This window comes from Cupressus sempervirens, chromosome 2 (assembly GCF_028749045.1).
Source record: "Cupressus sempervirens isolate cs-2001-9-10 chromosome 2, ASM2874904v1, whole genome shotgun sequence".
Classification (NCBI taxonomy): domain Eukaryota; kingdom Viridiplantae; phylum Streptophyta; class Pinopsida; order Cupressales; family Cupressaceae; genus Cupressus; species Cupressus sempervirens.
The window spans coordinates 601022940-601037540 of NC_143119.1; the positions used below are offsets into that span (position 1 = coordinate 601022940).

The window sequence follows — 14601 nt, forward strand, 5'->3', positions numbered from 1 at the left end:
CATGTTTAATCCTTTGTAATCAGTCATGACAGTGCACTGTTAATTTAGTAGAAGACCATAAATTACTGGTAATCTGAAGTTGTAATTGATTGTAAGAGCAACAACATCTTAATTGAATGCGTGTATATATATATATATATATATATATATATATATATATATATATATATATATATATATATATATATATATATATATATATATATATATATATATATTGGCACTGTTTGGGTATCATGGAGTAGGGTGGAATTATAATTAACAAATATTTCTTTCAGCATTTTATATCTCAGCAGTGTAGTTGGTTACTTGCCAAATGTTTGATGAAATTGCTTAGCACATATTCAGTATGTTACATTGCACAGTTCAGACTACATGCCAAGTGTTTCGACGTAATTGCATAGTTCAGTGTTAGTAGTTTTTAGTGACCTTTGAGTAAGGGTCATTACAGGACATTACATAATGTTATATTCAGGCCAACAGGAGTAGAGCACAAAAAATATATCTAAAAGTAAAATAATAAAAGAGATTCAGAGTAATAATATTTAAACATATATGTACATAAACTATTAGTGTATAACTATACATACGTAAGTGTATGTTTATGCACAACAGAATGAATAAGGGCAAAAAATGGGCAAATAAGATTAAAAAGATCAGAATATCTAAGCAAAAGGGTAAATTAAAGAACTATAGATTCTAAATATATAAAAATTTAAGAACAAAAGAAATGAAACAGCTAATATATATCTATCAACACAATAGAGGAAGTATGAAAGTTGCTGCAGTGCACTAGAATATTACTCTTGGAGGGGAGAAATGCTCGCTCAAGATGCAGAATATATTTTTCAGCCTTCTTTTGGTTGTGCAAGATATGATATGCAGGCAAAAGCTTAGCCATGAGGAAGTTGGCATGCAACACAGACATAGGTGTGCATGGGAGAACATAATAAATGTGGCAGAAATAACAGAAAATAACCAGAGGTATCAGCAGTGTCATTTGCTTATCTATGTAAACTTTACATTTATAACACACAAAGAAACAATGAAGTATTTCAGAAATAACTATCAACATTTCTCTGTAAAGGCTCATATGCTTATAAGAGTCATCACTCTCTTCATACTAATAACTTTCATGCCAGAAGACCTTGTTTATTGACACATGCTAGGTTTATCAACAGCACATACTACTTGTCTCTTTACTATTATGAGCATTTATTACTTTTATGGTCATTTATTACTTGCTTATTCATTTTTACTTCTCCTTACTATTCACCCGTTAACAATGAGTGTATCGTACAAGCCTTTATTTATACAAGGAAGGTTTCTAGAATTGTTATAGAATAGGGTTTTTCATGATTGGTGAAGGGCATCATCAGATATGGTCTGGGAGCTCTGGTGTGATTTCTACATGGTGATGGCTTTTGAATGGTGATTTATATAGGTCCATGCCACAATTTGCCACCTGAGTGCTACATTGACTTACCTGTGTATGTTTAATGCCACTAAGCATCCTCGGTGGATCTCTGCATACCCTATAGTGAATATGCTATGTGCAAAGGGTTATAGAGAATTTCAATTTTTTGATCCTGACAGCTTATGTCATATTTGGTGTCTATCTTGTGTAATTTGTATGTTTTGCTCAATTTCTTTGAAACATACATGATAATTTTGTCTGCAGATTTATAATTTTCATTTTGTAGAAATAATATGGTTGCTTAAACACACGTTTTCTGTTGAAACTGCAATTTTATTGTCAATTTTAGATGCAGTTTGAAATGGTCCAATAAACATTTGGATTGAGGATTAAGATTATCCAATAGTTTCAACTCCTAGTTCCAAGTTTTTTAGAATTGGCTCTGAATTTGACTGTAAGAATGTTGTATTGCACTTAACTGTGAAATCTTTTCCCAATCTAGACTGTGATCTATAAATGCACAAATCATAAATCAATCAGTTGCTTGTACATGTGATTACAGACTTGGAGTGTCATGGATTCGGTGACCTGCTTGCTTGCATAAGGAATGCAAATATTCTGCTCACGAATATTCATTTTGTGGTAAATCTTTATGTACATAGCATCATAGCTTCTGTTTATTTTCTTGTAATAAAATCTTATAGAATGGTTGGCTGTATCCACACATTCTTGAATAGGTTAGAGAAGTTTTGAAGATTTTTGTCTGACCTCCCTTGCATACTTTTTACATGTTTTTAAAAATTTCTCCTTTGTAAAGCGAGGGATTTGTGTGGTTCTTGTCGAAGTGCTATAGATGTTTCTAATGGACTCTTTTATCTCCATTGTAACAGACTTTCCGTAACAACCTCAACAAGGTAAAGCTCTTGTCAAGTACTCTTTTTTAACTTTTCAAGAATTCCATTCATTTGCGTACAGAGGTTTGTTATTATTTTCTTTGGTCTCATGGTTTTTGTGGGATGGGTATAACAAGTTCTTGATCTGAGAATGCTTGCTAGTTGTGGAGATTATAGGAACTTCTCGACTGCATAAATATTAACCTTAATATCCTTATCTTTTCTGTAATATCAATCATGGGTAAGGACTAATAGTTAGATTCTTCAGTCAGTAGTTTATGCGAGAGTTGTGGCTGTGCAGATCTTAGAAACTGCATACAACCGGTTCGATCCGTGGGAGATGGGGGTGCACAAGAGACATGGAACTGTTTATCTTGATGTGCACAAGCTTCCTGAAAGACCACAGACTGAAATAGACCGCCGAAGGTTTAGTTGTTCTTTGCTAAATAATGCTTCCAATTTATGGTTAAGTTATTGTCTTCCGACAGGCTTCTTTGTTCAGAATTGTGTTTTAAGGATTATTATTTGTTTGAAAGTAACAGATGGAATCTAGTTATCTACAAGCTCAAGTCTTAATCAAAGTAATTAATGTGATTAGGGGAAATGTTAATTAATTTCGTGTGCACCATTGATTATTTTTCTGTTCAATAAATATATTTTCTGTTGTGCTTGAAATGTATATCAATATCATTTTGTATTTTGGAGTTAGTAAGGAGCTCCATATTGTAATCTTATCATCCATCCCAACAAAGAACGACAAACTGTAGTCCTGATGTATGAGATGTCAGTATTTCCAGTCTTATGATAATGAACTAAGCTGCCAGTCCTTGTTCGGATTAAGATTTGGGTTCAAGGTTTGTTTAAAGTTTATTTGGGGTGGGTTCAGGTTCATTTTGGGTCTGTTCACACACATGCACATGTATGCAGCAGCAAATAAGTTGATAATACACCACTGTGCTAATTGTAGAGCAACAGAGCAAACTACACCACCATATATATATATTAATGTTTTAGTCCAAATGACATAGCAAAATGCCAAAATACATCACCATATCAATGTTTCAGCTCAAAAATAATAATTTCAACATTAACAATCAGCCATCACAGATCAAATATCGTCAAAAGTCATCAAACATCATCATCCTTCTGCTACGGCGAATAGAAGCATAGACAGTGCCACTGGCATCAACACAAGCAATCTCAGCCTCAGGAGCAGCATCATTATCACTGGGTAGCTCATGATCATCATCATGAACTGCAAGTGCATCAAGGCGGGCAATTGAATCATCCAACTCCGCATGTTCTTGTTCAACATGCAACGCTTTTCCTCCCCTTTTTTTGTAGGTATTGTCTTTGTGTGTTAGGAGCCTCAAGTGTGAATGTACATAGACCAAGTCTTCTGCCTTCTTGGAATGGAGTCTATTGCATTTTATTGAGTGGATGGAGTCTGTGCTCCAATTCCTCTCAGATGATGATGAACTAGTAATCTATCAAGATTTTCAATTTTGAAATTAGAGAGAATACACATTTTAAATATAAATTCAGTATTCATCAACAAAAATTAGAAATTAGAATCTTAACAGTTAAGAACATGTTATAAAACATTGATGGCAATGGGTTGTAGGTGCTGGTATATATCTCCATGGAAGTACCACCATTTATGTGTATTATCATGTTGAGGCTTGTTTTATTAGACTTTCTTAGCTTTCTCTTGGCAGATTTGTATTCCTTATCAAACCACACATTAGCTAGAAAACAATTTGTTTCAAATTTTCTTTGCTTTGATCTTTTGCACTTGGAAAGCGCCTTGTGAAGAGATTTGATAACACATGGCTATTGACATTGTGCACATGCATGCCCTCCTCCTTATATAGTCTCTCAAGTGTAGTACTAAAGATGTCCCTGATTTTTGAAGTCAATTTTTTTTGCCTTGTAAAGGTTTTTTTTGCTTTGTGAAGGTTGTTAAGGGCATTGGCCTTTTGTCCCAAACTACCTATCCTTTGCTCGCAACAATTTTATCTGCAGCGGTCTATGGTCTAATTTAAGATCCCATATGTTTTCCCCAATTATAACTTCCTCAGTTCTCTCACACCAAAAATGTGAACTTATTGCAAAATCCACAATGCCTCTTTAAACTTTGCAAGGCGTCTCAAAACAATAGCGTTGGATGGAGGAAAAACGAGTCTCAATAAACTATTTCAAAATAATAACCATAGTAATTCAAAATCAAAATCAAAATAAAAAATATAGAAAGTATACTAAACTAAAGTCTAAAACATATTAAATTTAAAATAATTTAACTTACCTTCAAGATCTACAGTTTCGAGAATTGTCTAAATATGGCTTGCGACATACAATGGTTCATGATGAACATTTGGATCTCTTGGGCATCTTCATACTTATGCTTGCCTCTCAAATTTTTGGCTTTTTTTTTGCAGCATTAGGTTGAAGGAGTGGACAACACAAGGTGTCCAATAAATGTGTTAATTGCGCTTCTCAACCAATAACCTGATAGCCCTACAATTCTTGGCATTATCTTTTATCACTTGAACATTTTGAGTGATAACTTGCTCAATGGCTTGGATTATAATATTTGTAATGAATGGACCATCCTTTGCTTTTTCTTCACAATATACTGCTCTAAATAACATTGCCCTTCTTGTGGATGCTGTAATAAGATTGACTGAGGGTGATTTCCTGCATCTTTCCATCTATTAGATACTATAAACACTTGTTTTGATCCATGAACCCCTAACAGGCTTCGAGAAAGTCTCTACATGTTTCACTTCTTTGTTCAATAAAGCAGTATACTCTTTGTCATAACCCATGCGCTTGAACCCCCTTGGAGCCTCATTAATTGATCTCACTATTTTTGCCAATACAGTGAGCGAACAACATTAAATGCCAAAACATGTGCGTAGATGCATCTTAGCATGTCTTGCTCAGTAATGCCTATAACCTCATTATGAAATTACATTTTTAATGGCCGCTTTACTCTTTTATTTGTCGCTAGTTCTTTAGGAACAAGCATGAATGGATGATCCCCTATAGAACTAGAGGCCTTTGACATCTTTTTACTTTTGGATCTTTTCAAAGGATGAACTATTACATTCCTGACTGCTTCAATGACTACAAATCCAAAATAAACTTCCTCCTCCTAGTAGTAGCTTTATATATTCCCATAGTGGAGAGCTTGGGTTTATTTCAAATCGTAAGTTCCTAGTGCTAGAAGCACTTGCCATTCTATGAATCTATAGACAACATACAAAGTTAAAAACCAAAATAAAAAAATAAAATAAAACTAGAGAGTTCATTTAGTTTTGTAGGCAAATTAAAATACAAAAACAAACAAAACCAACAAAAGCATACCTCTTTTGTTAATTTTTTTCTCTTCAATGCCTTTAAGGAGTTCTCAAAACTTGCATACATGTTGGAATAGCTCACAAACCAGCTTAGAGCATGCAACAATCACCTTTTAACACTCCCTGAGCAATGGCAACAAAACAAAAAAGTTTAGAAATGGAGGTAAGAAATTTTATTTTCCACTCACAAATGAGATATGTCTTACATCTAGATGGTCAGATTTCAATTTGTGGTTTCAGGTCTCCCTTATCTATCATGGCTATGTTCTGTTGTCGTTTGTTGCTGTCACTTGTCGGTTGCTTGTGAGCATGGTTATGTGTGCATGACTCTATCTGAGCTTCCTCTCGTTTTTGCTGCTTGTTGCAATTCTTTGCACGTGGCTCTTTGTTGTACATGGTTTTTGTTGCAGTTGCCACTGTCACTCGTGCTCATCGTCTTATGTGGGTTTTGTTGCAACAGCTGCGTTCTTTGTTGTTGTTCTTTGCACTTTGCTCACATGTTGCATTTCCAGTGCATTTGTGTTTTCCTCCATTGTTTGCTGTTCGGACTCACATCGTTGGGTTCTCCCTATGCGTCAAACACCAAGTTGTTCGTTCGTTTGTTCCTCGGGCATAGTTTCTTTGCAACCATTTTCATGCTTTGGACATGAATGGAGATCCTTCCCCCCTTCTTCCTCCTCTGACACCCCTCCTCTTCAAACTTACCAAAGGAAGTCAGAGGTTTCTGTTACAGATCTCGTGGAACGTGTTAGATGCTTGGAAGCTAAATGTGACCATTAAACTTTCTCCATAGTGAATATCTGAAAAGCTGTCCGTGGTTTGCTTTTGAGAATGCTGATCTCAAGAAGCTTGTGCATGAAAACTTGGAGCATGTTATAGCGAAGGAATCTGATATCATTACACAAAAAGGTAAAAGTTAAACAAACTGAATTTGGCTAGAAGAAGGAATCCCTCATTTGCAAAATGGAGAAGCAATTTAAGTCATGCACGTTGGTCTATAGTGAAACCACACCCTCTTGCTAGCATTGAAGAACTAATGCACTCCAACTTGGTCAATCTTTTCTCAGGGATTAACTTGACATTGATGACATTATATTGGACATAGCTTGGATTGGGTATGATTCAACATGCTTCCTATGCTACTATTCCACAATAGATTTCCTACAATTTTCTCAAAGAAAGGAGGAAGTTGTTACCTCTACCTATGAAGATTTTTGTAGATGAAGACCTTACTAAAACATAGGTTGCTGAACTTAAACACTTTAAAGGGCTTATGGTTGCTGCTAGACATACAAGCAAATGGATAGTTATCAAAAATTTGAAGGCTGTTATTAGAGTTTTTCTCCTGAGAGGGACTCTAGAGTTAGTGTTTCCACTAAAATTACGGTCTTAGTATTGGAAGGCCTGGTTGGTTGATGCAAAATTGAAAGGTGGTACTCTATAGATAAATTTTTGGAATGTGTAACAACCAGTTTTCCCGGGTCTAATTTTAACATTTATCATAAGCATAGAATACAGTTTTAACTTCGACTTCATAAGAAAGCAGTTACATCATTCATGTTCATGTGAAGAAGATTACTGTTAAAGTCGGTTAAACAAAATTTCTTAACTAAATACTTGAAATACCTTTTAATGAAATTACTTCAGAAATTGAAATCACATACCTTGGAAAAACTGAGACTGAAATTCATCGAAGTATGCTTCTGCAACCACCCAGGTTAGTCCACAAATATACTATAACAATTTCTCAAATCGACTGCTAACTCAAAAATCATTTGATGAATACCACTAAATACCAATATAACTTAAATTAGGGCATCACATATCATCTTACCAATTAGGGCATCAATTGCCATCAGTTGATTTAGGGCTTCTGGTACTGCTTTACCACTTAGGGCTTCCGCAACCACGAATTCAATTTAGGCTTTCGCAACCACGAATTCAATTTAGGGCTTTTGCGACAACGGATTTTATCTATGGTTTCCGCGACGACGGATTCAATTTAGGGCTTTTGCAACCACGGATTCAAGTAGGGTTTTCGATACCACGGATTCAATTAGGGCTTCCAATACCACCATATCAATCAAGGTTCCAGCTGTCACGCAATCAATTAGGGCTTCGGATTTCTTTTCCTTCTGATTGCTTATCTGTGACAATTTCTCAAGATTAGATAATTACTTATATTCAATATTCATTTATATGAAATAAAATGATGATAACAATGAAATACCTCAAATTAATCTTACCTTCTCATAAACAAAAATGATAATACCTGTTTTCGATAAACAATTGATTTCATGGCTTATCTCTGTTTGACGCATATCTAACATCTTGAGAGAGGTGAAACATTGCCAGGGGCTTTACCACCCAACCTCGGAACACAATATATATATATCCCCACATGATCTCTAACGAGAAAGGCCCTCCCTACCCAGAATTGACAAGGAACATCTTACCATTCACTGGGCATCATGATATATAACACGCCATACGACTTGGCAGTAGGAGATCATCATAACAGGAGTATGCATGAGATATTATTAATTCATATTAAATGATATGTATTAAAATGTCATAACTGATATTACTGGTTCTTATTGTTGATGAATCTTTCCTCATGCCTCCTCAACCTCATCAGGCCTCCAAGCCCGTGATTTCCAGGTGCTTGATTAATATTAATAAATTCACTCTTGTAGGGTATGAATGTTTGTAATACATTCTGAACTGAATTAGTTAATCACAGTTTTTCTTTGCATATCCATATCTTTTATACATGTTTAATACTTTGTTATGAATAAAGAAACATTTATGGTTTAAGGCAGTTTTCCAAGAACTAGAATTCTTTTACTGACCATCTCGATTCAGTCTACAATTATATTAATGAAAAAGAGACACATTGAACATTCTTGATTCAATAGTTGCATTAGAAAGAAAAACACGATTGGCCATTCTAAATTTGGCAACATTCTTACTTGTCTCCTATGCTTATATCTTTAACCAATTTTCAATATCTATATCCTTGAAAAACAAATTCTTAATACACACAGATACAACAGATGAACTCATGTTATATCCAACTTGCAAACTAGAAAAGAACAACTCATTGCACTCATTAACCATCAACAGATCTTTAGATTGATGTCTCCTTGGTGCCTGAACCGTTACATCTTATACCTATTCATAAAATTAAGACTACATTCTCAGAATTTCCTTGGTATTCATAGTTGATCATTATTATTGTTTGTTTGTTTGAGAACATAGCTTTTCATGACAAAATTTATAGATTTAAGACATACGTGGTTTGATAAAGATATAGTCTGTATTCAAAAGTATTTTTGAATTAAGTGATGGCAATCGGTAATATCAGACAATGAATAAGATGAGAACATAAAGTTTTATTACATCCATAGTTGGGCATAACATCAACTACTTCATTAGCAACCATTTAAACAAGTTCTGTTGGCATTCTTAAATAACCTGGGCGTATGGTAACAGCGAGACTCAATACTATGCATGCAACTCTTATATTTGAATCGACCCGACTCAGAAGGGGCAAAACGCGAGTAAAAATTGGAAGATAAAAACAATTTGTCACATCCTTACTTGGCTTGGCTATGCACACGAGTTACTGGATCTTGCTGAGCAGCCTCTTCTGTTATCCGTTGGAACCAAGGATCAGAACATGCAAAAATGATCTCGTGGAAGCTTCAGAGAATATATTATTGCGGCAAGACAGGATGATATCGTAGGTGATAATGGTAATTGCAAGTTGGTCGATGGATTTTACAGAGTGATAAACGTGAGAGCAGAAGGGGTTTGAAACGGATATCTCAAGATACAAGGCGATTAGTCTTTCTCTGATAAACAAACTCGGGTTGCAGAATAGTAAAGTGCTGAGACTATGGCGAAACCATGAACAGACGGATATCTTGTTGGTATCTTGTCTGAAAACGACAAGGCAACCATATAAAAAGATAATGAATGGCTTTTCAACTTCTGCCGTTACAAGACTCAAATGCACTTTGAATTCCATCAAATGGAAAAATGAATCGTTGGAACAAAGGTGAAAAAGTTTTATTAATATTATTATAATTTGAAAATTTATTAAAATCTTATAAGTACTTTTTAGAACATCAATCTGTTAATTTATTAACATATAAAGATGCCAAAATATTTTTATATTCAAATGCACATGTATAAACTATTATTAAAAATAATACAACGAAAGATAATTTAAAATCTTTTAAGAATACGTTTATATTTAAACTTAATTAATTAAATTTAATTAATTATTAACAACTCATGCAGTTCTAGAGATGAGTCCTGTTACAAATCGCTTGGTCCTCTACCTGTCTGTCCAATAATGGTGATGCCCTGCCTAATTCTTCTTTGACAATGCTTCCACCCCTTCGACAAGCTCCCTACAAGGAATTTCTCTGTAATTAAATTATAAATTATAAATAATCATATTAGTTAACCTTTCGTCTTAATTCCATGAATTCGCGATTAACAAATAACTAGCATGTCATCTTCACTTGAAATCATAACGTCTAACTATCTTACCATTTCGCCAGATTATATCAAATTAAACTACCAACTGACTTCATGTGAACTTCAATGTCTATATTTCAAGCTAGGTCAAAAATTGGGATGTAACAGAATGCCAATGGGATATTTTGGTCTTCTCTAGGCATAATGTGTAATGCTCTTAGTATTCTTTGATTTCCTCTTCCTCATAGAAACTCATAAGACTCCCACTTGTCCTCTTCCTAGTGTCATTGACTTTCTTTGGCTGTAATGACCTGAACCAGCACTATAATGTTCAAACAGTATTTTTCCGTTTTCCCTCTTGATGCTAACCTAGAATATAAACCCTCTAATCAAATAAACAGCAAAGGTGAGTAACAATGATAACCCGGAAAGATATTTTTGCAACTCTTAAATATAATATTCAAGAACACACACATGAAGAAGAAACACGAACAACAAATAAAGGCCAGAACTCACTCAGTCTTCTTCAAATTGACATTAAAGGTGCAAGCATATAAAAATGCAATACAAATCAAAGTACATAACCAGTAACTTTCTCACACTTCGGAAGTACGTTGTTGCATTAGATATCAACACTACCATAACCAGCAACTTCTAGATAACTCATAAGACGTTATTGTATTATACAATAGCAATACAATAACCAGCAACTATAAATCCAATTTTAAACACAGTTCTACATTCAAATTGGAAAACTAAAGAGAATAACCTGTAAGCACAACCGAGACACTTGAAATGATATCTTCCTTGACAATGGGTTTTTGTCCACTGCTTGCCTGCACGAGGGGCTACGTCCTCACACTGGCTGAAAGCTGAAGCTTTTTGAAAACTCTCGCAAGAGAGAACTAGAAATCTGAATAGTAAATCAAGCATACCAAAAGAAAGGGTCGCTTCGCCTTTTATTTTTGCAGTTGTGACTCTTCAACTTCCTTCCTGGCTTTTTGTCTTATCTTTCCCCGTCCTCTTTTGTCCACTTGGAATATTAATTTGACTTTTAATTAATGAAGTTTCAGCTCTCCTAGTAAATTTTAATATTATAGAGATGACCCCCTTAATATTTCCAATGTCCCCAAAAAAAGGACATTACAAGTCTCCCCTCCTTGAGATTGCTTGCCCCCAAGCAATTAATACCAGGATCCCATATGAATCTGTAGTTGACCTTATAGCCTGAACTAAAAACAAATCCGGCCAAACTGTGAAGCAAGGTGTCACGCTATAAATCACCTGTCAACCGGGTTCCTGGATCCCATATTACTCTCTAGAAGAACTCAGCACCTGCACCTGTAAACTGATCAGTACGGATCAGCACCATGACCATAATAAAATCCTCATCCAACCAAAGATACAACCAGCCAACACTTGGATTCCCGATCAACCAATACATCGTGTCAAACCTGTCGCCACCTGGATCCCAAAACAATTGAACCCCACATCCATTCGCCATATAGAGGTACAAATACCTGGTAGCGTCTATAACACAACATCTCTCTACAACTTCTGCTAAACTCCCATGGATGTGATAACTCACCAAACCATCATGCCAACTGACACCATAGTCATCTTGTAACCATGTATCCATAAGAGAACTTTGTGACATAGAAGTAGCAAACCAAGTTGGATATATATCAGCATGATGTATAACCGATAGCTTTCTCAACAAGTAATTCCCCACAAACAATTGAGTTGGATGCTTGCATCCGCTAATCCCACCTTCTGAAGATGGTGAATACCCATCCCACATAGGATGATATAATTCTGAAACCAACCCACACTGATGCATCATCAAGTCCTCCGTGCATGGGTCAAAAGAAAAATGATGAGCACTCCTCACTGTGTATTCGCGGAAAAATGCTCCAACCTCTGTCAATGGCTCATCACTAAAAACACTTGAATCAAGCAGCTGATCCCTCTGACTTTCAAAATCAACAAGCCGGCATCCAAAATCAGCTGCATGGAATGAAGTGACAGATTTGCTTCCAGGAGATGGAAACAAATCAACATGAGAGCTATACTCCCAACCGGATGACACTCTGCGAATGCCCTATGTGGATGACGGAGTAGCGTCGTGTACTACCACACAACTCTCAGGAGAACCCACCATTGTGACACAAGAGCTACCAGTAAATTGTCTTGCATCAACTGTCATGGCACTAACCTCAGGAGAACTAGATACAACTAGTGGTTCTCTACTGTTCTCCACCAAGGTACTCGTCCCAGCTGAAATATTTGTGATAGATGTAACCATATCCCTACTACAACCCTTGGATATAAAATTCTTATCAACTGCCTCTGTATGTAACTTTACTATATTTGTAGTTGGTGGAGACTGTGCCAAACTCAACTCCTCTGTAAGCTTCTCAACTTGTAATTGTGACTCTTGAAGCGCCAACTGAGCACTCTGCAAAGAGTCCATAGTCACTTCAAGCTCATGAGTGAGCTTATCAACCACCTCCTCGTTTCCCTGCAATGCAACATAACAAATGCAATCCCACTCGAGAAGAAAATCTCTATCTGCAAGTAGTTGTAGGTAATTTTGTTTCATCATTCCAATCGCTTCTCGGAGTGCATGTATCTCTGCAAGGGAAAAAAACACTATCACCTTGCTCATCTGTCAAAGGAGTACCCCAACCATAGGTGGCCAACATTTGACAAGCAACATCAAAATGCTTAACGGTTGTGGCAACCATCCTATCATTAACCTTCAATTGGCTTGCTAAATGATGAACCCCATGTGATGAAACATTTCCACACAAATCTTCCAATCTGTCATCTGCACTGTGATATGAGGCTGAATCAATGTCACTCACCATATGATAAGCAACATTGTGTATGCTATCATCTAGGCACTCCTCAATATCTAGGATTCTGTTGCTATGCACCTCATAGGATGGCTCAATTGGTAAGGTAGAAGCTGCTGATATAACAGTGTCTTCACGCACTTCCACTTCCAAGGCTATTGTGTGTCCATCCACATCATGATCTTGGGATTCATTGTCATCAAATGAATTTTTTGATTCGTTCTCTAAGGCCTGATTTTTGCTCTCTATAAGGTCAGTTGTATGATGGTCACTAACTGCTGGGAATTCATCATAGAGGTTTCTAGATACTATAGAGACCTCTTGTTCCTTTTTCCCTTCGTCCTGTGATGTAGTCCTCTTAACAATGGAAACCATATGTTGTGCCATATTGTCTAGTTTTGCAGGGTCTGAAATCAATTCATTCATCCTTTTCTGATTTTCATCCAACCTTTTCAAACTTTGTTTAAACTTTCCATATTCTTGTCCCACTGCTTCTGGGTACTTGAAGTAAACATGATTAACTAACTAATTCACTATCCAATTTACTGTAATAAACTTCCCAAAGTCTGAACACACTGTGGCACTTTAATAAACTCACTAAAGTTCCAACTGCTGCCTTCAGAGCTAAGACTGGAGTATTTCGTCAAATTTTTATAACCGAGTAATAATCTCAGAATGCAACTAATGGCCTATTACCCCCTGTATGTAAACTTTGCTATTCTGAATAATAAATCCAGACCAGACTGATAGGAATTTTGTCGAACACTAGTAATGTAACCAGGAAGGATATGATATGGTTTACTGTTTCATGTATTAATACCATTAAAATATTTGCCTTGCAGTGAATGATTGTTCAAGCACTATCCAGTTCACCATTCGGAAATAGAGGGCTAATTTTTATCACCATAGTAATACCTCTTTTTGAAGGTTAACTATTGCTGCAAAACAATCTGCTCCTGATGACTCCAATTGACTTCCCTCCAAGATTGGTCTTTACCTAAATTTTAGAAATTGGTGCTATTTTCAGACTCGATGAATCTTCAAAGAATGGTTTACGCAAATGGATAAGCTAGCTTGCAAGATCAAAGGTTCCCCTAAAAAAAAAGTCCAAGAGTAGACGGTGCGCTGTGATCATAACTTTATGTTTGCCACATCTCCACTTGAATACAAGTCTCATATGGGTCAAAAATTGAATCACACCTGTATTATTTCTTCGCGATGTTTGAAAGCACAAATGACCCAGTGGAATGTTAATATTCCTTTATCATTTGACTGTTTTCAGTAGACCTTACCTGTTCATTCAAGGTGGTCTACTCCTTCCTTTAGAAATGGTCTCTCTTTCCCCAACGTCAACGTACAATCTTTCCCACAGTTCAATTCCCATAGATAGCGACTTCAACAAATCTTCCAAACACAAATTTTCCCCGATATCTCTACTCCTCCCAGTTAAATAGGATTCTCTAATTAAATATGCTCAATTCTACTGCTTCATTACCAAATCTTTCCGAATACTCTAAGTATCCTCCACGAAATGTAGCTGAGGCGGAAATCTTCTATTTCACGGGTTCTGCTATCATAAC

General features: G+C 35.9%; 1 protein-coding gene across 3 annotated transcripts in view; it reads left to right on the forward strand.

Annotated features, from left to right (window-relative positions):
* The window catches only part of LOC149574826 (glycine-rich protein), a 164836-nt gene that overhangs the window by 55697 nt on the left and 94538 nt on the right, over positions 1-14601 (forward strand). For all 3 annotated transcript variants that reach the window (XR_016360101.1, XM_089814664.1, XM_089814665.1), the window contains exons 5-7: positions 1980-2059; positions 2308-2331; positions 2612-2736. Coding sequence is in view for 2 of the 3 variants with exons in the window: in XM_089814664.1 (XP_089670790.1) it covers positions 1980-2059; positions 2308-2331; positions 2612-2736 (229 nt within the window). In the remaining variant the exon portion in view is untranslated. The remainder of the gene's footprint in view (positions 1-1979; positions 2060-2307; positions 2332-2611; positions 2737-14601) is intronic.